Below are 22,324 nucleotides of genomic sequence, written 5' to 3'. Positions count from 1 at the left end.
GGGGATACTCTAGGTCTAGGGACTCTCTAGGATGCACACCTGCCTCCATCACTGACAGTTCAACCCCTCACGCGCTCCCCACGCCCTAAACAACAAAGCCTGGCATTCAAAGCCCTCCCTGTGGGACCAAAACCCACCTGCAGCCTCCTTCAGCGTCACCTCTCATGCCCCATCCTCAGGTTGAACTAAAGGATTGGTCATTCCCCCACACCCAGCAGGCTGTTCCCTGCCTCAGGGCCTTTGCATGTGCTGTGCCTTCTTCCTGGGCTGCCTTTTCTCCTTTGTCCACCTGTCAAGATTCATGTTAACCGTCCCTTTGATGAAGTCTTTCTGGACCTCTCTACACCTCCACATGTCACACACACACACATAGAAGCGACCACTCCCCTCCCCGCTTCTGCAGTCCTTGCTCAGTCTCACCACCTGTAACACTATGGCTAGACTTATCTATCTGTGTGTCTGACTTTCCTCCCAGACCAGAAGGTCCTTGTGGGCAGATCCTTGTGAATGAGACCAGGGCTGCCTTATTCATCTCAGAATTCCCGGTGTCTGGCCCAGGGCTGGCTCAGGGCAGAAGTTGTCAATGCCGGTGGGAGTTTTCAAATTGAGCTAATCCCACCATTATCTGCTCTGGGCAGAGAGAGACCCCAGGGGGTCAGGACAGCCAAATGCCACCCAGCCAGCCACTACCAGCTCTACCTACGGAACTGGACTCCTCTGCAGACGGACCACCAGGAAGCTCCCCGGCATCTCTCTCCACTAACTCCCATTCTGGAAAACTCGGTGCTTGAGACAAGCTTCACTTGAAAAGACATCCTGTCGTTTCTTCTTTGGATGTTGATCGTATCTCTTTATTATAATAGCTAAAATTAGGTTAATTTGTAAAATTCTACAAGCTTGAAAGAAAACCTGAAATCAGGAGAGATGATAAGTCCCTTAAGCTGCTTGACAGACTCAGAGGCCGTGGAGCCAGGAAGGGCTTGGACGTCGGGGAGACGGGGAAATATGCCTCAGTTTTGAGACATCTTCCCTCCCCCTGGGGAGGCCCCAAGAGGGCTCAGGCCTGACTGGGGGCTGGGAGCTCAGAGTTGAGGGGACTCCTAGCTGACACATTGTGACCTTGCCTCCTCTTCCCAGAAGCCCCCCGGGAGGCGCAGTCCTGGGGCACAGCCTAGGAGCTCCCTTCTGAGCCCAGGAAGCGGGCAGAGGAAGAGGGCTTTGCAGTTGGCCAGCAGAGATTTGTTGGACCTGTTGTTGAACCGAATGACCGTAATCCTCGCTGTAACGATTGGATCCACGTCCATCAGCATCTCAGCGGCCCTCTGCGTATTCCCTCCCTCGTTTATCCCTTCACTCAAATGTACTGAGCTTCTACTACAGACCCGAGATAAATAAGAGCTGGTCCTGCTCTCACGGAGCTTGCAGAGCAGTGAGCGGCAGACAAGCACACGCGCGGTGGCATTTCGGTGTCATGCACAGCATGGAGGAAGCACAACATAATAGCCTTCATTTTTGAGTCCCTGACTGTTCAGAGAGTTCATCTAGTCCTTATCAGTCAGGAGCAGAAACTCGGGAGCAGGCTGCGTAGGTCCCCTTTCTCGTCTAACCCCTTCGCCTAGGCTAAGTGACACTGGGCGAGTTGCTGGGCCTCAGTTTCTCCATCTGTAAACTGGGAATAATAATAGGACCCACCTCCTCGGGCTGTTGGGAGGATGGCACGAGTGAACACACATGAATTCAGGCCAGCCCAGTCCTGGCACTTACTATTACAATTCTACGTAGCCAACATTAATACAGCTGTTGGGCAGAGAGGAAACAGAGGTGCAGGGAGCTTGGGTGCCCGGCCCCAGAACGCAAACCCAGGTGGAGGAGCCTCTGGAGGGAGCTGGGGCCTTTCCCCCACCAGCCTCTCAACACCCGTCGGGGCTGAGAGACGGCCCCGCCATTCTGCTGCATTTGAGTGAAGAGATAAACCAGTGGGCATTCTCACACGCCCGGCTAATACCCATATGGCTATAACGTGTCAAGGCCAGATTAATCCGCACAATGAAAATAAAATAATCTTTAATAAGAATACTAATCACCAGGCCTCAGGGAGCCTGGAGACCTAGAGGAGAGCCGGGAATTAATGGCCAAGACAGATGGAGTGGCTCGGGGCTGGGGCCGGGCCCTGCCCGACGACCCAGGCCGCTTCCGGAGGCCTTGCACCCGGGGCCGGGCTGGGGGCCAGGAGGGGCTCTTGCCCCTGCAGAGGGCACCTTGCCCGGCCGCCTGTCAGGCCGGCAGCTGCCTGAGGCCCCGGCCACCTCCCTCCTCTCCCCTGCGAAGAGCTGGAGATTTGACAAATAAGGTGTCCGCCGGTGGACGACCAAAGGAAATTAATTCTAAATCAGATTTTAAACACAGTCAGGAAGGCGAAAGAGCTCGTCGTTCACGCTCCCCCTCCGAAATGAGACTGATATTTATAGAAAGATGATTAGGGCCACCGAGGGTGATTTATATTCTGAGTCCAGGTGACAGGAAGGACGGCAACAGGGACTTCAGAGTTGGGGCTGCTGCTCCATTGGGTGACATTCTGAGAGGTCCTCCCCTTTCTGGAGCGAGAGGGCAGTGCAGCCGGGTGTGGGGAGGTCACTGGGGCAGGAACTGTGAGGCGTGGGGAGCCTTCTGGTCGGGGAGCTGGGAGATTTGGGCTTCAATCCACCACTCCTAGCTGTGTGCCCTTGGGCCAGTCACTGCCCCTCTCTGGGCCTCCGTTTCCCCACGGGTAAGCTGGACTAGCTCCGCGTGGCTCTGACAATCTTCCGTGGCTCTCTGAGGCCTGGGTGCAGTCTCAGTAAAACCTCCAAAGAGCCATGTGACCAGCTTGGTCCCTTCTCCTGGGCTTTATGGTCTTCTCTGTAAAATCCAGAGCTGCCTGGCCACTTCGGAGGGGAGCTGTGAGGGCAAAACCAGCGAGACGGGAGCCCGGAGGCTGGGAGGGTGTCTGTCACCGTGGGCCCGGCCCCTGCGCGCCTCAAGCTCTGGATCTCTTCTCCTACCACCAGGAGCGGGGCTCAGGGCTGGACAAGCTGAGACGGCTCGCCCCTTCTTCTCCTCGACTGCTTGCTCAGAGAGAACTGTCCCGGAGGAGGCGGGGCCCACGGCCTCAGGAGGTCTCACTCTGGTTGGGCGGGGGCCACGGCTCTGAGAGGACGTCTCAAGTAGCCCAGGAAGGGCATCCCCCACTCTGTTCCCAGCTCCTGCTTGGCCCCCATCTTCTGCATTCTCGGGCCACCCACCAAGGAGGGGAGGGGGATGGGGGACGCTGGCAGGCCTCTGGCCCGGCCCCCCATTTGTGGAGGGCCTCAGTTTGGGACCTGCGCTGCTCCTGCAAAGGAGGAGGTTGCACAGACCATCACAGAAGCCCACCGGTGGGGCTCAGAAAAGTCTCTCCTCACGCGACTTCAAACTGGCATTCCCTTCCCAAACCTCACTGCCTGCAGTGCACTATGAATTAGTATTTTTTATAAAACCTGTAATTATCTTGCAACTGGCATGATTATGCTGTATTGTGATTTAAATGTAAAATTCAAAATATGTTGCAATTCCCTAACCCTGCTTTGGCTTTTCTGTATTATTTTTTATGAATGTGTCAGCAGCACCAGGAAATGAGGGTGGCCTTGGCCTCTCCTGGCCCCGGAAGGTCCCGCTGCTTGGGCCTTGGGGTTTCCACCAAGAGTCCCGCCCTTGACACGCTGTGGGACCTTGGGCAAGACGCATTCCCTCTCTGGGCTCCACTTCCCGCCTCCATGAAACAAGGTGGCTGGAGCAGTACCAAGGCCCCCAAGCGAGGCCCAGCCCCGAAGTCAGGAGACCAGTGTACTGGCAGCGCACGCAGAGCACACTGGACTAACAGGTGGCCTGCACCCACTGGCTGAGTCCAGAGTTGGGGGCAGAGGCTGAGCTCGAGCAGGGATCCACCAGCTGGCCCGACTGTTCCGGCTTACACTGTACCAGTTACTAACCGTCTGAACATTACCCAGGGGAGGAGGGAAGTGGGGCTTTGCAGAGGGTTCTGTGCACAGAGGAAGCAGTTCCAGCTCTGAAGTGAGACAACCCAGCCTCAGATCCCTACTCTGCTACTCGAGTTGACGGGCCTCAGCCTTCCGCATTCGTGAGATGGAGATGTAATACCCAGCTCAGTGGACTGTTGCAAGGATGAGAAGCTGCATGAACTCCCCAGAGGCAGGGACTCCCCGTGCCTGGGACACAGCAGATGTTCAACAGGATGAGTAACTGACATGACATATAAGAAGCACTCATTAAAGTGCCTGGCCCATGGCAAATACTCGAAAAATTGTAGCTAAGGGACTTGATTACCTGGTGAGAATGAGAGGATGTCGGGAGCCAGCTCCATGGGGAGAGCGGTCGGGGGGTGGGCCAGGGATGGGTAGAATGCCCACACGTGGCTCAGAGCAGGACTGACTGGACTCAGGTCCCAGCCCCACCTCCCACCAGCTGTGAGACCTAAGCAGGCGACACGATCTCTCGAGCCTCAGTTTCCCCATCTGTCAAATGGAACTGTAAGACCCGCCTGGAGCAAATGAACTGATGTGTGAGGAATCCCCTTGCAGGCTGTAAAGGCAATAGGGATGTTTGTTGCTATTATTACCCAGCGGGAAGTTGAGAAGCACAGGCTCATCTGTGAGACGAACCAGGAGAGGCTGGAGGCCTGCAGAGCCTGGCAAACGGGGCCACGGAGGGTAGACCAAATCCAGAAACAGGCAAATGTCACAGAAGGTGCTTTGGGGTTTCAGGTCCAGGAGAGGTGAAGACTTGTGGCAGCTGGGAATGTGAAGAAAGGTTTCTTAAGGAAGCCAGAGGGCCCCAGACAGCTGCTGGGAAGGGGCTGGGAGTTGGACATAAGATCCTGGTTCCCAAGAACCGCCTTGTGCATCATTGAAATTGTCAGCGTGTCCCCTGCTGGGTCCTGCAAGCACCAAGGGGCCTGTCCTGCCTGCTAGGGGCAGAGGGATGGAGCTGAGGGGGCTGAAGTTCCCTCTAACTGTGGCCTCAGGGCCTGTGCAGTGGAAACCAACAGCGAGGAGGATATTCCTGGGGCTGACAGGGCCCTGCCCCAGTTTTCACTGAGGCTGTCTGGGAACCAGCCCCCGTCTCTCTGATCCCTGCATAGGAACATCGTCCTCCCCCAGGAGAACCAACAGTCCCAACAGCAGCCTTCACCGTGCTCTGAGTGGCGGAGCTGCCACGTGTCCAGTCCCTGGAGAGGCCAAAGAAGGGCAGAGGGCAACCAGGCGGCGACCAGTAACAGCTGGGGCACCAGCTGTCTGTCCACACCAGCTCTTCCAGTGTTCCCGGGCTCTCAGGACGCCTGGCGGCACTGCTCCCACAAGGGGCACAGCGCAGCTGTGACACACATGCACGCGGCCTGGGGTCTGGGCCCTGCTGCTGGGCTGATGCAGGAACCCCAGCAGTACACCCGTGGGGACAGGTGCCACGCCATTTCATGACCCAGGTGCTCCCAGCTACCCTCCTCCACAGGGACCTTGGCTGTCCTCTCCCACAGGTCCCTAGACAAGTTCCCCCTGAACACAGGCAGGCTACTTCAGGCGCCCCAGTAACGTACCCAACCTGGGCAGTGCTGCCTGGGTGCCCTGCCCACACACCTTCACAGTGGCCCCGCACTGCATTCACTTACTGAGGGCCTGGTTCCACTGCCCCCTCCACCACAGGTTAGAAGTCTAGTGGTTCTGACCACAGACTCAGGAGCCAGACTTCTGGGTTCAAACCACAGTCCTGGCACCTCCTAGCTGTATGACCTTGGGCAAGTTGCTTCGCCTCTCTGTGCCTCAGTCTCCTCATCCATAAAACCAGAGGAGTAGTAGTTTCCATTTCACAGGGTAGTTGTGGGGATTAACTGAATTAACACGTGAAATGTGCTTAGAACGATGCCCGACGTAAGTTAGCTCACAGTATTGTCCCTGACACAGGTACGTACCCAGGGGGGTACCCATCACGCAGGCGTCCTTAGACGGACCTCTCCACACCGCCCACGGAGGGGACCACCCGGCTGTGGCATTTCCCTCTCTTCTCCTCCCCCTGTACCACACACACACACACACACACACACACACACACACACACACAGGCGGCCCGGGGTATCTGCTGACACAGGAACCCTGGAGGTTCACCCATCTTCCCAGGTGCTGTGTTCCCACCCAGACGCCTGCTGACTGTGACGTCCCCTCACTCGCCCTGGCAGCCAGCCCAGACTGAGCGCCCCGCCAGCCCGCCCACGCGGGGGTGCTCACCCACACAGGCATCCCGTCGCTCCTCATAGCCGGCGCTGCACACGCACTTGCCGATGGGCACCAGCCACTCGCCCTCGGCGCTGCAGTACATCTTGGGCGTGTCCCGCTCCTCCGAGTGCCGCACGCACTGGCCCCGCACCTCCACCAGCGAGGACGAGTCGGCGCCCGTCACCGCCTCCGAGAAGGCAGCCAGGTTGCGCACCATGGTGGGGCACTTCTTGTAGTAGATGCGGAGAGACAGGATGGCGAGGCACGCGCCAATGTCCTGGAAGGCCAGGTAGAAGCCGCGCTTGCTGAGGGGGCCCACGCCGCGCACCTCCGTGTTGAGCTTGAGGCGCCGCACGCCCAGGTCGGCGCCTGTGAAGCTCTCGTCGGCCGCGATCGTGTCGATTTTGAGGAACTGGCTTTCCTGCGTGCTGGCGCCCAGGTCGCGGTCCGACTCCAGGTAGTAGAGGTTGAAGGTCTCCTTGCAGGTGCCCAGCACTCCGGGCATGCTGTTGCAGTCCCGCAGGGTAAACTTGATCTCGGCGTAGACCCGCCGGGCGCCGTCGCGGGGCACCCAGCTTGTGCGCAGCCAGTTGTTCTGGTTGGGCCTCATGACGTTGCACACCTGGTACGTGTGGATGGGCTGGAAGGACTCGTCCACCTCGTTGATGGAGTCCCACTGCGGCAGAGAGAGCACAGCCAGTGACATGAGAGTCAGCCCTCGCCCTCCTGCCCATCACCCTCGCCACATGCATTGTGCTGCGGGCGCCCTGGGGAGAAGACAGAACCTTTTCTGCCCTGGAGGAGCTGACCTTCTTGTGGGTCGTCACAGCTGCCAGAGGCCTGGCACCCTACAGATGTGACCTCACATTGTGTCACGTCCTTCTGGGGAAGTGTTATTTGCTGCCTTTTTACCGACGAGGAAATAGGGGCTCAGACACATGAGCCACGTGTCTGAGGCCACAGAGCTGGGGAGTGGCGGCGCCAGAGCTACAAATCCCGACCTCGTTTCTGTGTGGCTGCTCCCATCACTCCCAGAGTCGGGGCACTTGCCTGGGGAAGTCAGCGAGCCCACTGGTCCAGCTGCCATATCAGCTGCCGGAGGGACCTTTCTGACATGTGAACCTGACCATTCACACCCCGCCTCAAATCCTGCAGCAGCGGCCCGGCATTGGTGTTTATTGAGTGACTGTGTGATGGATGGACTCCCTCTGCCTTGCTGTTCCTAATGTTCCCTCTGCCCCCATCTATGGTGGGGAGCGCACAGGCCAGCCTGGGTTCTGCTCAAGGGAGCACCAGGACACGGGGAAGCTGATGTGGTTGCTCCTGTGCCAGGTGCTGGCCAGGCATCAGTGATTCAGAAACGAGCCAGACACTATCAACAGAGGGAAAAGGCACCCACGGAATGAGAGAAGATATTTGCAGATCATGTATCTGATAAGGGATTAATATCCAGAATATATAAAGAACTCCTACAACTCAACGAAAAACCAAACAGCCCAATTAAAAAATGGGCAAAGGACTTGAATAGACATTTCTCCAAAGAAGACATACAGATGGCCAAATAGCACATGCAAAGATGCCCAACAGTGCTGGTCATTAGGGAAACACAATCAAAACTACAATATGCCACTTCACACCCACTAAGACGGCCATTACCAAAACAACAGAAAATAACAAATGTTGGTGAGGATGTGGAGAAATTGGAACCCTCGTGCACAGGAATGTAAAATGGCTCAGCTGCTGTGGCAAACGGTATGGCGGTTCCTCAAAAAATTAAAAATAGAACTACCATATGATCCAACAATTCCACTTCTGGGTATATACCCAAAAGAACTAAAAGCAGGATCTCAAAGAGATATTTGTACATTTGTTTTCACAGTAGCATTATTCACAATAGCCAAAAGGTAGAAACAACCCAAATGCGTCCCTTGGTGGATGAATGGATAAACAAAATGCGGTACATCCATACAAGGGGATATCATTCAGTCTTAAAAAGGAATGAAATTCAGACGCATGCTACAGCATGGTTGAACCTGGAGGACAGTATGCAAAGTGAAATAAGCCAGTCACAAAAAGACAGATACTGTATGATTCCACTCATATGAGGTACTGAGTCAGATTCATAGAAACAGAAAATAGAATGGTGGCTGCCAGGGGCGATGGGGGGGCGCAACGGAGAGTTAGTGTCCCATCTTCATCTGGGAAGATGAAAGGAGTTCTGGAGACGGATGGTGGTGACGGTCACACAACGGGGTGAATGTACTTAACGCCACTGAACTGTGCACTTAAAAATGGTTAAGCTGGTAAATTTTATGTTCTGTGTATTTTACCACAACTTTTTTAAAAAGAAAGAAATACGTGAGAAATAGCCCCTCCCTCAAGTGCCTCACAGTGCATCAGACAAGGTGGTGGAGGGAGCAGGCGTCGGGGGGTGGGCGAAACTTCCTGTGGGGCTGAAGCAGGAACTCCCAGCAGGGATGGAGGAAGAGCCCCAGCTGGGCCGGAAGTGTAAGCGTTGTTCAGAGAGCACCAAGGAGCCCGGTTTGGACACAGAAGAGTCACATTGGAGAAGCAGCGTTGAGAAATGAGCCAGGACTTAAGGGGCCCAGCTCTGGGCCTGGCTCGGTCTCCAAGCTGCTGTGTGACCTTGGGCAAGTCGCCGCTCCTCTCTGGGCCCCAGCTTCCTCACTGCAGAATGCTGGTTGGCCGGGAGCAGTCGCTGTTGGGCTAAGTGGACTCCTGAGGGCCCTGAGAAGAGGCTGGGGGCCCAGGGCAGATGGAGGCGATGGGCTCTGGATCCTGCCCTGGCTCCACCAGAGATGCAACACTTTCATCTTCTCCCTCGGGCCTCTATGTGCAGTGGTCTTTGAACTTGAGATCCTATCGCTTAAAGGGGTCCGGGCGAGGGAGGTAAAGACAGTCCTCGTGGTGCTCTGAGAATCTGTGGGGTCCTGAGCTACTCCACATGCACTAGAGCGGGGACCGCGGGCAGGTCAAGTCTTTCCTGTCTGACAAAGCCCTTCCATCTCGCCCCGTCTTGGCCAGCTGTGTGGTCTCCACATGCAGCGCACACATCTGTAAAATGGGGCTCAGACAGGCCCCACCTCAGCGAGGCGTGAGAGGATGAAAGGAGAAGACGACTGCGAAGGGCTTAGCTCTGCCTGGCACAAGCAGACACCAGAGGAAAGGGACTATGTGATGCTGAAAAACTGTCATCATCTTCCCAGCCCACCTGCGCCTGCCTCCAGGGACCACTGGGGAAGAGGTCCAGGGCGTGCCAGCCTCACCTGAAAGAGTTTATGCCTCCGGTACCCCCCTCACCCCAAGAGAAACCCCGCCCTGCACCCCACACTGCAGTCAGGGCCTCTGGGCAGTGCTGTCACATCTGGGGTTAAAGTCATTGTCACAATTAATGGAGCACCAAAGAGCCAACCAGCTGCTCCCTGTCTGTTTCCTGCCAGGGACCCAGATAAATTAATCAGCTCGCTCTGAGTCCACTCCAGCCGCCACACCAGTGCCAACGGCCTGGCCTTGCCCTGCCAGCCCCAGGGGCTGCTGCAGACTCCCATAGTGGCACGAATTCCTGGAGGCTGGTGCAAGGGTGGAATCAGCCCTGCTCTCCACCTGGGGCACCCCAACCCCGTGCTGGGTGCCACTCCCACCCAGCTGCCTCTGTAGCCCCTGGAACACTCCTCCAACAACCCCCACCATGGCTCTGGAACTCTGTCCTCCTTCTGGAACAGAATGCAGAAAACCAGCTGTGCAGCCCTGGGTACATCACATCTCCTCTCTGAGCCTTGGGCTTCTCATATGTGAAATGGGGTAGCTAACGCCTGTCCCTTTCATTTACTCCAGGAGATGGTGAGGATCAAGTGAGACGACGGAAACGAATGTGCTTTCTCATCTAAGGCAGCGTTCTCAAGTGGCCGTTAATCACCAGACGAGGTGGCACACGTCCCAGTGTGTGGAGGGAGGGGCGCAGCCTGATTAAAAGCATGTTCTGGGCCAGACTTCCCCGGACCTTAGCAGAGTTGGCTTAACCTCTCAGAGCTGCTGGTTTCTCATCAGCAAAGTATCCTTTCCACGCATCCTCACTGATGACAACTGCACGGGTGCAGGTTCTGTGATCATCTCCATGCTACAAACGAGGAGGCCGAGGCGAGGTAAGACTTGCCCGAGTCCCACTGATTAGAGGCGGCAGAGCACTGGCTCGTCCAGACCCAGAACCCTTGGCCGTTAGGCTGTGCAGCCTGCCTCACAATCCGGTAGCTTTGCTGATGCTGGAGACAGCCCTGGATGACCCTCATGCCCTGGCTGATTAACGGACTCCAGAATCAGACGGGTGGATGGAACCTCCGGGACCACATCCAGAGCTCCCCAGCCTGCTCACTGGGCAGGAGAATCACCTGGAAAGCTTATTAAACCAAAGATTGCCAAGCCCCTCCCCAGACCCCTGCATGTGGGCATCTGCATGTTTCATCTGAGAGCCCAGCACAGGCCCAGAGTCTGGGAACAGGGGTCTCATCCAGCCTCTCTCCTCTCGGGACAAGCCCAATGTCCAGGCCCCCCAAAGATGGGAGGTGGTCCCCGGCTCAGCAGACAATGCAGGATTGCCTCCCACCGCCTCACGGCGAGGACGCAGACCAAAGAGGGCACGAGGGACTTAACGTGGGCTCCAGGCCCAGACAGATCTGAGCTCGAGTCCATCACTTGGAACCTGGCTGTCGTAGGCAACTTATTTCTCACTGCCCTGAGCCTTGGCTTCCTCATCTGTGAAATGGGGGGCTATAGCGACTGACAGGATTGGTTGTGGGGATTAACTGGGATAACGTCTGTGAGTCGCCAAGAGCTACATGAATATGTTATTATTTGTTCTAACTCCCAAACGAAACTAGAGAATGCTGAGCCCTGCTTGACAGCGCCCTGCAAAGAAAGAACCTTCGGTTCCCAGCAAGATCATCCAAACACCAGGCTGGGCACATTCCTCATCTGCTTAAAGCCCTATGACTCCTTGAAGCCTGGTGCACGGGGGCTGACAACATTGGATTCTCTTACTGCTACCTGGGGATGAGACCCCCAGAGAGGAGCCAGGCTCTGTCCTGACCCCAAGCCACAGGCCACCAACGGCCTGGGTGAAAACCCTACCCCAAAGTAAAGAAACATTCCCTTCACAAATATTAGCTCTCAGGGTCATTATCATTACTATTATTAATAATATTCTCATTCCTCTGTCTCCAGAGGAGGAAGCAGAAGTGTTCATGAAAGAAGCCACGTGTGTGTGATGTGCTCGTGCCTACGGCAGGGATGTGTGTGTGTTTCTGAGCACATCTGTAGAAGGACATTTATGTGATATAACCATCATACACACTAACAACAACGATAACAATAATAATACATTAGAGAGGGCTCACCTAGTGCCAGGCACACTGCAAGACCACGTGTCATCTCCCCTCGCCCTCGCAGCAAACCCCACGAGGTTGTCACATGCTTGTCCCTTTATACAGACGAGGACACTGAGACTCAGGGAGGGGAAGCAGTGACCCAGGGCCACCCAGCTCGTCGATGGCAGAGCCAGGACCCCACCGGGCTCCTGGGGTCACTTTGGCTTTACTGTCCTCCCCCTCTGGGACTTGGATAATAGAAGCAGAGGGACTGGGCAGTGCAGCCTTGTCCCTGGATGCCCAGAGGTTACCGTATCCACTCCCCGGGAGGGTGGGAGGGGACATTGCCATGAGTACACGACCCCCAGGGACCTGATGGGCTGAGCCCAGGTCACCAGGGAGGCCAAATGGGCCGGGGCGCTTGGCCACAGTGGGGGTTGGCAGTGCCACATGGGGGGTCTGACGGAAGAGAGAAACAAGCAGGGACTCCAGGGGTCCAGCTCCTGGTGAGGGCGGGGTAGCCATGAGGGAGGGGACCAATCCTGAAGGGGTGAAAGGCCTGGCTGGGGCCCTTCCTGGCCCCGTTCCTTGACAGTGACATGTCCCAGTGTACCCTAGGCCCGGCTGTGGCACATCATCAATCTGCAGGCCCAGGACACAGACATGAAGGTCCCACATCTAGGGCCTCAGACTTGAAGAGCCAGGAGTCCAGCACCAGGGGTGGTTCTGTAACCTCAAGGGTCTGCATGCACCAAACTGTTAAGAAATCAGCAGCTCCGTCTGTAACCTAACCGCTGTGTGTCCTTGGGTAAGTCCCTTCACCTCTCTTGGCCTCTGCTTCATTTTGATCTGATGATAAGACTCTGAGTCACAGCCTCTCTCTGCTCAGGGGACAACGCTGGCCCACTGCCCATCACTTACCCCATGAGCTGGATATGTGAGCCAGCCCCAGTCCCCGTGGATGGTCGACGTGTCCAGCAAGTTCACTGTACAACAGGAGACAAGAGAGCATCAGACCCCGAGGACTCCCTTCCCCAGTCCCACAAGAGCAGCCTGACCCGGCCACACTGGTGGGCTCAGCCCTGCACACGCCAGCTCCGTGTCTCTGTGTCCTTCCTCACCTCCCCTATCCTTCAAGGCTCAGCTCAAGTTCTCTCTCTTCCTTGAAGCCCTCCTCCACCACCTGGGCCAAAATGCAAAATTCTAAACCCCTAGGCCACAAGCTGCCCGGAGTGCGGCTGCCCTGCTGGTGGTGCAGTGGGGTGACTAAGACGTGGGCTACGGAATCCAGGGGACCTGGGCCAGAATCCCAGCTCTGCCACTGAAGAGCTGTGGGTCCCTGAACAAGTCCCTTCTCCTCCCTGAGTCTCAGTTTCCTCCTCCAGAAAATGGGGGTGACAGTGGTTCCTGTCTCGCAGGGTGTCGTGAGGCTGACCTGACCCTGTCTCACTCAGGGGACACGATGGCATTCAAAAGCAGCCATGGACGTTCCTGCTGGGAGGTCACGCCCCCAGGAAGACTGGCCCCACCTTTACAATCATCAGCGCCCTCCAGGAAGTGCCCGGCATCTAACAGGTCCTAAGAGCTGCCTCCTGTGAGCGCCTGGGCCCTGCAAGCGGCACTTTAGATGCCTCGTCGGTGACCCGCACGACAACCCCGAGTGGTGGTCCTTCCTATCTCCATTTTACAGGTGAAAACGCTGAGCCTCAGGAGGTTCAGGAATGTGCCTGGAGCCCTCAAGTGTGGCCGGCAGGGCTGGCCTTCAGACCACCTGCTGTGGCATCCACAAACGCCACCAGCCCTGGTGGCCTGGGCCCAAGCAGCAGGCCCTCTGAGCAGTCACCAGGATTGGGAAGGGGCGCTGGCCCGGAAGGCAAGTCTGTTCTAAGCCAGACCCTCAAAAAGGACCCCGAAGTCTCAACAACATCATAGAGAGAAGAGTCGGCCTCTGGACTCAGACCCTGCTGGGCTCACATCTCAATACGGCTACTTAGTAGCAGGTGACCTTCACTCTCTGAGCCTCAATTTCCTCATCCGTAAAATGGGGATAATAATGTCGCAGGGTGGGGGAGGGTAAACCGTCAAGCTGGAGTCAACGCCTTTGCCAAAGTCCTGCCCCACCCTCCTCTCTCCACGTACCTCGGACCTACCCACTCACTTACAGTGATGAAGTGCACTTAACTGTTAAGAAATCAGGGCTTGAATCTCAGCTGTCTCTAACTGCTGTGTGTCCTCGGGTAAGTCCCTTCACCTCTCTGGGCCCCTGTTTCCTTAGGTCTCTCTGGTGATAGTCGTAGGAGAGGGCTTTCCATTTCACTCTCTCTTCCGCGCACCCCCTCTCCCAGCCAGCAATCACGGGCTTCCAACTAACCCAATCAGCCAGCAGGTCACAGAGGGTTAAAGCTGAGGCCCTACTGGAACTTTCCTGCAGGGAGGCTGAGTGTCCTGCCTAAGATGTGAGTAGCTCTGTGCCTGCCCCTCAAAGATGGAGACAAGTGTCCTCAGGAAATGCTGGAGTGAGGATGCTTTTATTTGCTGCTTTGCTTCCTCCTCTCTCTCTCCCCGCCCCACTGTGAGGGGCCCAGGAGGCCGGCAGGCTGGAGAGAGGGCTTAGAATCAGGGAGGGGCCTCTGCGCGCCTCCCTGGGTCCCCAAGGGCCAGGTGGGATCAGGGGATGGAGCCCACGTCCGCAGAGGGATCTCCCCTGCCCGAGCTGGCTCACTCCAGGGGCGCAGGCAGAGAGCCTTCCCGCCTCCCTCCCTCCCTCCCAGGCAATGAGAGAAAACTGGGTCAGGCGAGCTTTCTCCTCCTGCTGGCTGGTGGGAGGGGGAGGGGGCCGCACTGCAGTTTCCCCCAGACCAGGAGGGCCTAGTTTGGGGAGAGGGTGGGGAAAGGGGACCTATGGGCCCCCTCACTCCAACCAACATCCCAGATGGGGTCTCAGAGCCGGAAGGTCCCTTCTCCAGCCTCCCCTGGATGCAGCTCAGACCTGCCCTGATGCAGGGGCGATCCGAATGAATGTCCACTGCTTGGACTTCTCCCCCTGGAACACTCTGACTCTAGGGGAGCTGCCGGCAGACCTCACTTTCCAGGCTCTTCCCTCCCCTGGGAAGCCCCACCACATTTGTGGCTGATTCTTGATCACCCAGCCAGGGGGCTCAGATAATCCAAAGATAAGTCAAAAGTCAATTCCATCGGATTCAGGAAGAGCTATAGGATTGCAGAGTTGCTTGTTTCAATTCCTTCCGGACCATTCTCTGTCCCTCCCCTTCTCTCCCTCTGTCCCCCTCTTCCCTACTTCATGTCCCCTCCCATGGGGAAAACACAGAGTATCTCTCACGGGAAGCTCCAGGCCCACAGGAGGTTCCATCAGGGCTGGAGAGAATTCCAGCATCAGGCCCACCCAGTCCTGGCCCGAGTCCTCTCGGAAATTCAGATTCTCTGGTCACCAGGCCCGGACTCTCTCCTGCCTCTTGCACTGCTGGGCTATGTGACATTTGTGAAGCCAACTCCCCTCTCCGGGCCTGTCTCCCCACTTGCAAATGGAAGGACCGGACTCGATGGTCTCTCAGGGCCTTCAGTGAAGTGAACCAGTTAACCCCTCTGTGCCTCAGTTTCCTCATCGGCAAGATGTCCGTAAGCGTCCCTCTTGGGCCTACCTGCCCGGGCTGTTCTGGGGGATCGGACGGGTCCCCCTCCTGCTCCGAGAAGCACAGATAATTCCTAAGCCTCTCCTGCTCGGCTGTGGAAGGCATTATGCGATTTATTTTCTTCTCTGGCACCGTCACCTTCTCCCATTCCATTTCGCTGAGACTAATACTTAAATTGATTTACATTCCCCGAGGACGCGGCACATGATGGTGAGGCTGGAGAATTCGGGGTGGTCAGGGGACGTCGGCAAGGATGTGAATGCCTCAGAGATCAGCCCAAAGTGGTGGATAATCCACACCAGAGTGAGAAGGGGTGGGAGCCTGGTGGGGCCCTCCCCAGGCCTGTGAGGGACCTGGCGAAGGGGCACTTGGTCGGGCTGGGGCACTGTCACCTCTGCAGGACCCCAGCTGGGAACACAGCCTCCTCCTTGAGTTCCAACAGCCTCTCTGGCTGGTCCTGGCTCTGCACCAGCCCAGGGATGACGCCAGAGGGACTCCCGCCTGTCCCGTGGGTACCCTGCTGCGTCGATCGGACAGGCGTGGACTGGCCCTTGGACAATGCCTCCCTCCGCCTTGGACAAAGACTTCCTGCCTGCTTCTCTTTTCGGACATCACCTCTTCCCCAACTGTTGCCCCTCCCCAGACAAGTCCTCTCTCTCAGGCCAATGGTCAAAGTCCCCTCCCCAGGGAGGTCTGGGGTTTACGAGGCTGCAATTCTGGAGGGTGCTGGCTCCTCCCAGGAGAATAGAGTTGAAGCACGGAGTTGGGGGTGCACTGCCCAACACCCAGAGCCTCGATGCAGGCCCCCTCAGCATCCTGCTCGGTGAAGAGACTGTGCCCTTCCCCCCCTCCCAACCCTGGGAAAGCAGTCTTCTCAGGCCACAGCTCTGAGAACCCCCAGGCCCCTTGTGGCCCAATCGTGCCCTCTTCCCTACTCACCTACCCCGCCAACCCCCAGTTCTCTCCTGGTGTCCCAGGAACCTGCACCTCATCACTACCCACCCCAGCCAGTCCTGCCCTGCCTGCCACCTTACCTCGCAGCTCCCCTGCACAGCCCCTGTTTCACTGGAGACTGTGAGTTTACCTATGTGGGTGTTTTTTCTGTGCACATGCATTCCCGTGGGCATGAATACAAGTTTGAGGGTTCCCTTATATATGTGCTAGCTGCCCATGAATGTGCATATTTTTGTGTGCATGCATCTGTACATGTATGTGTGTGCACATGTGTGTTTGCGCACATGTATACCGGCTGCATGTCTGTGCATCTGACTGTGGGTGGTGTGGGGGGAACTGTCCGTGCATGTCAGTCTCTACAGGCCTGGGTCCATGAGCGTGAGTCTCGATGTGTGTCCGTGTGTGTGTGTGTGCTTGTGGATACGGCTGTATCTCCGTGAGCTGTCCATGTGTGAGGGGCTGGATCTGTGGTGTATCTGAGTGGGGACGAGGAATGTCCCTCATCCCTGGCTCTGGAGCTCCGTTCCGCAAGTTCATCCTGCCAGGGTGGGGACCCAGCGCTGAACCCAGGACATCACCCCGGGGTTCCTGCACAGAGCACCAGGTGGGCCTCCTCTGGGCAGAGCTGTGGGAGCAGAGGAGGTCCAGGGTAGGAGACAAGGCACGGAGCAGAACCCAAGGCAGCATCCTGGGCTGGACCTGGAGTGTCCAGTGGGGCTAAGCGGGGTATGTATGAGTGTGTGTAGGTGTGAGGTTCTGGGTGTTGGGGGAGCCTGATGAGTTCCCCCTCCCAGCTTTCCTGGTCACCTCCCAAACCCTTTGGTCTTAACTGCTCAGCCCACACCCCTGCTCCTGCCCCCCACCCGCATGTCCCCTGAGTGACTGGACCACCCTGGTCTTGCCCTCCAGGGCCTTGCCTGCCTCAGTCCCTCTGCAGCCCCTCACCCTCTCCTCAACGGCCCTTCCTCCCAAGGCTACCCCTCCTGTCCACCAAAGCTGCCTCCCCTCCAGCTGCTACTCCCTGGCTGCTGTCCCTCCTTATCCCCCAGTCCTCCAGCTCGCCAACCTTGCAGCCCCCAGACTCTCACTCCTTGTCCCTCATTGCTGCCCTCCCCCAAACCCCGTCCTGGTCCCTGGTCCTGTTTCTCAGTTTGTGGTCACCACCTCTCAAGGCCAGGCCCAGCCCCCTTTTTCTTCGGCTCGCTGAACATCATCCTGCATCCCTGTATTCCTCAGTCACTCTGTTCTCTGTCCTCCATCCCCACCCTTGTCCCCTGGTCCTGTCCCCTGCCCTGTCTCTGTCCCCTCTCTCCTCTACATCTCTTCCCTTGTCTTCTGTCCCCCTATCCCGTCCCCTCTCCCCAGCGTCCAATCCTCAGTTCTCTGTCCCCAGCTCCGAATCCCTCAGTCTTGTCCTTCTGTCCCCCATGCCTCTGTCCCTAATTCTCAAGCTCTCTGGTCCCTGTCCTGTCACCATCTCCATTCCTCCATCCCTTGACCCCGGGTCTCTGCCGCGGTGCCATCCCTGCCCCCAAGGCCCAGGGATCCCAGCCCCCTTGGCGCTCAGGGTCCAGCGAAAGGAAGTTGAGCCTCGGGCAGCACCGCGCCGCGCCCCCGGCCCCTCGGCCGCCCCCGCCCCGCCGCAGCCGCCGCCGCCGCTCACCTTCGCCGCGCGCCGCGGACACGCAGGTGGCCGCCGCCGCCGCCGCCGCGGCCGTGACGACCCAGAGCGCGGGGGGCAGGCGGCCCCGGGCGGGGGCCATGGCCGGGCCGGGCAGGCGGGGGCGCTGCGCACCCTCCGGCTCGGCCGCGGCGGCCCGCGCGTCGGCGCGCTCCCCGGCTTTCCCGCACACACGGCGGCCGGGCGCACACACCGGCGCACACGCCGGCACACAGCGCACACACGGGCACCCGCGCCCGCCGCCGCCGCCGCCGCCGCCCCGGGCGGGGGCCGGCCCGTCACGGCGCCGAGCCAATCAGCACCGAGGGGGGGGGGGGACAGGGCGCCCGCACGGCGGACACCGGCCCGCGGACCCGCCGCCGCACGTGCGCACGCTCGCACCCACCGCACTCGCCCGCCCGCGCCTTCGGGGGCGGCGCGCGCCCCGCGCCACACGCCCCACACCCGCACGTGGACTCGGAGCCACCGCGACACTGGGACACGCAGACCCGCCGGGGAGTCCCTGTGTGCGCGCACACACACTCTGACACGCACGACCCTCGGACACACGCGCCCAGACAAAGTGCCCCGCGCGGTGACACACTCGGATGAATTTTCACTAGTTCGCGGGCAGAGGCTCGGAGACAAACTCAGAAGCACTTTTAGGTAAAAACTCTCTCCCCTCCCCCATCCTAGTGACTGGGCATGAAGGGGGCACCCGGCGTTCAGGGAGGCCTTAGAGTGAGGTGGTCATGAGCGCAGGCTCGGGGACCAGACAAGCCGTTAAATCCCAGCTGTGTGGCCTTGGGCAAGTTTCTGAAGCTCTCTGAGCCTCAAGCTCCATGTCTGTAAACAGGGATAACAGTATGCATGTCCTAGGGTGGCTGTGAGAATTAAATTGGAAGACCCACAGCCTGGCGGCCAGTGATGGCCACTGTTCTGGGATGATGGTGATGATCATTCCCTGCCTTCCCCTCCCCTGACTGTCCCCACCTCCAGCTCCATTCCCAGCAGCAGGGATCTCATCCTGGGAAGGCTGCAGGCTGTGGGGGGAGGGCAGGGCTGCGGGGCTCCCTCCTGGACCCCTGCCTACCTCTCTAAAGCCCTAGGAGCACCTGGTGGGCCAGGCTGTCTGGGAAGCACATAAGAGACCTGCGACTCCTGGGGGCTGGCCCTCAAGTGTGGGTGCCCACTGGGGGCTTGACTGTGGGGGCCTGCTGGGGGCTGACTCCCAGCTGGCACAGACCATTGCTCAGCGCCCTCTGACTCACTCCAGCTCCTGTGCTCACCAGGGAAGAGCTGGGCCCACGGCTGGAGGTTATGTAGAATGATAAAGGCCGTTTGGGGTGGGCATGCCATGGGCCAGACCCTGCTTTAGACGCTTTATAAACTGGCTCTACTTTGAGACTCACACAGCCCCGTAGGGGAGGTGCAGCTAAGGAAGCCCAAGCACAGAAAGGCCATCGTTTGCCTTGGATCACACAGCTGGTTAAATGCTAGAGATGCTCAGATGCAGCTCCGCTGGACTCTACAGCCCACTTCTTTCCTGTGCATCTTCCTGTGTTACAGAAAGGGGGACGACAGCTCAAATTAGGAGCCCTTTTCTAACAGCTCAGACCAACCACCTCAAAGATGTAGTAAGCCCCCTGTTTCCAGAGGCATTCAAGCAGACACTAGCTAGAGACTGTTCTGGGATGCTGTGAAGGGGGTTGGGGGAGCAGATTGGATGAGACCCGGAGAGGCAGACTCCAGTGCCCACATGAGACAGGCAGGCCCCCGATGAAACCCCCTAAGGAGCGTTCCCAGCTCCCGCCAACATTGCCGTGGGGAGGTGAGCCCAATTTTCTGCGTTTTCAAGAGAAGTGGTGTATCTGGAATTTTGATGTGGTGTCTCCTAATATTTAAAGTTGGCAGCTCATGCAAACATCTTATTAACACCACAGTGTGGGCCAACCTGTGGGTGGAGTGGCCACAGCCCACAGGACTCCAGACCTTCCGTCTGGGCTCCTCATGTGGAAGAGTCCATGGCTGGCAACCCGCTCCTGGGGTGTTGGGGGGTGGGCAAGGCAGGGCGGAAAAGTGCAGACGGAGTGCAGGATGCAGTCACGAGCACTCATGGGCATCACCCACCTCGGCCAGGGCTCCCAGAAACATTTGTTGGTGGGGGAGGCTTTGCTGGGGGCTGGCGTTCTGCCTCCCCAGGTCGAGGTGGAGCCAACCAAACCTGGGTTTTGCCCATTTTGCAGGTAAGGAAACTGAAGAAAGCCGGTCTTCTGGAGTTGAGGGATCCCTGAGGACTTGGTGAGCATGAGGGCGGTTCTCCGTCAGGGGTCTGCTCCATATTCCGAATCCTCTTTAGCAAAACAAGAACTTCATTTCACCAAACGTTCTGTGGGATAAGAGCAGCTTGCTGTTGGTTGTCCCCCTGACCCCTCTGGAGCTTCCAGGATGCCCCAGCCCAGGGGTGCCCTCTTCCCAGGGTCTCGCCCTCCCACCCTTCCCCTCTGCCGGGCCTGTGTTTCAAAGTGGCAACTTGCCAATCTGCCAGTGGGAAAGAGGGAGCCATTAGCCCCAGCTCCGTGACCTTTGATATATGCAGCAGGCAAGGTGGGGTGGGGTGGGCAGAGCTGGACTTGGCCAAGCAGGGCGGCCTCTGAGCCAGCCCCTCCCCTACCTCGGGGCCCTTCCCCGACCCTCATCTTTTCCTTCTGGGAGTGGGAGGGGCAGTTGCAGGGACATCAGACAAGCCCTCATTACATGTGGGCCCTCCCAGGAGTATTTCTTCTCACTTCACCTTTCTGAGCCTCAGTTTCCCCAACTATACAAATGAGGATATGCCACCAACTCAGAGTTTCTGTGAGGCTCATGTGAGTTCACAGATGCATACACGCTTGGAAACCTCTAAAGAGATCTCAGAGTGGAAGGCATTAACATATATTTATATATATATTAGATTCCACATAAAAGTGAGATCATATGGTCATTTGTCTTTCTCTGTCTGACTTATTTCATTTAGCATAATCCCTCAAGGTCAACCCATATTGCCACAGATGGCAAGATTTCCTTCTTTTTTATGGCTAAATAATATCCCATCATACATATATACCATATTTTCTTTATCCATTCCTCCATCAATGGACACTTACAATGCTTCCACGTCTTGGCTATTGTAAATGATGCTGCAATGAACATGGGGGTGCAGGTATCTTTTCAAGTTATGTTTTCATTGCCTTCAGATGAATACCCAGAAGTGGACTTGCTGGATCAAGGCATTATTATACTTAAAGGAGGGAGCTGGGGCTGGGCCGTTCTGCACCCCAAGGGATGAACTATGCAGGGCCAACTGCAGGCACAGGTAGAAGAGACGTTCTGATGGGAGATGGGTGTGTGTGAGTGTGCGGGTGGGGGCAGTGCTTCGTGGTTAAATTCCCACTCATCCTTGAGCCGCCCTAACCCCTGCCCTGAACGTCTTACTGCCCCAAGCTGTCTCCCTCAGGGCCTAGACTCCAGCAGAGAAACCCTCACCCCGCAGGCCCCTCTCACCCTCAGCTTGGTCGCTCTGTGAGGGAACTGAGGGGCAGGCGTTCCTCACATTTGCACAGAAATCTGTCCTTCTCCCCTGGCTGGAGGACGAGCTGCTGGAGATTTTAGGAGGAGCTGGATTCCTGACATGAGGCCCATGTTGCTTCCTCACTTAGGGCCTCCATTTTCCCATCTGTAATGTGCCTGCTTCTCCTGTTTCCCTGAGCTGTGAGGGGCATGAAGGGAGCTTGGCACTGGCACTCCACTGGGCTGGCGCTGGAGTTCCTGGGTAATAAGATCTGACTCTGCCCATGAAGGGCTCCCAGGCTGGAGGGGAGGCAGCCCCCAGAAACGAGTGAGGAAGTAGCTTATGTTACATAGGAGAGGTTCACCTGGACCACAGGGATGTGTTTCAACTTGGTGCTTCATCTCGAGAGCCAGGGCAGGGCTGTCTCAGACAGCCCTGTCAGATGGAGATACAGTGTGCGCCACATATGTAATTCCATTCTTTTCTTTTTTTTTAGTTAAAAAAGTAAAAAGAGGGGCCGGCCCGGTGGCGCAAGCGGTTAAGTGTGCGTGCTCCGCTGCGGCGGCCCTGGGTTCGCCGGTTCGGATCCCGGGCGCGCACCGACGCACTGCTTGGCAAGCCATGCTGTGGCAGCGTCCCATATAAAGTGGAGGAAGGTGAGCACGGATGTTAGCCCAGGGCCAGTCTTCCTCAGCAAAAAAAGAGGAGGATTGGCAGATGTGAGCACAGGGCTGATCTCCTCACACACACACACAAAAAAAGTAACAAGAAATAGGTGAAAAGAAATATAATAATATATTTGCATGAATGTTGCCTGATATGTAATA

General features: G+C 57.4%; 1 protein-coding gene across 1 annotated transcript in view; it reads right to left on the bottom strand.

Annotated features, from left to right (window-relative positions):
• The window catches only part of EPHA8 (EPH receptor A8), a 33,979-nt gene extending 15,929 nt beyond the window's left edge, over positions 1-18,050 (bottom strand). The window contains exons 1-3 of the mRNA XM_058553177.1: positions 17,951-18,050; positions 12,605-12,669; positions 6,315-6,978 (exon numbers count right to left, since the gene is read on the bottom strand). Coding sequence (XP_058409160.1) covers positions 6,315-6,978; positions 12,605-12,669; positions 17,951-18,050 — 829 coding nt within the window. The remainder of the gene's footprint in view (positions 1-6,314; positions 6,979-12,604; positions 12,670-17,950) is intronic.
• Positions 18,051-22,324: the final 4,274 nt, after the last annotated feature.

This window comes from Diceros bicornis, chromosome 13 (assembly GCF_020826845.1).
Source record: "Diceros bicornis minor isolate mBicDic1 chromosome 13, mDicBic1.mat.cur, whole genome shotgun sequence".
NCBI classification, from domain to species: domain Eukaryota; kingdom Metazoa; phylum Chordata; class Mammalia; order Perissodactyla; family Rhinocerotidae; genus Diceros; species Diceros bicornis.
Note: the sequence above shows the minus strand (reverse complement) of the source record. Positions and strands in the feature narration are given on the sequence as shown.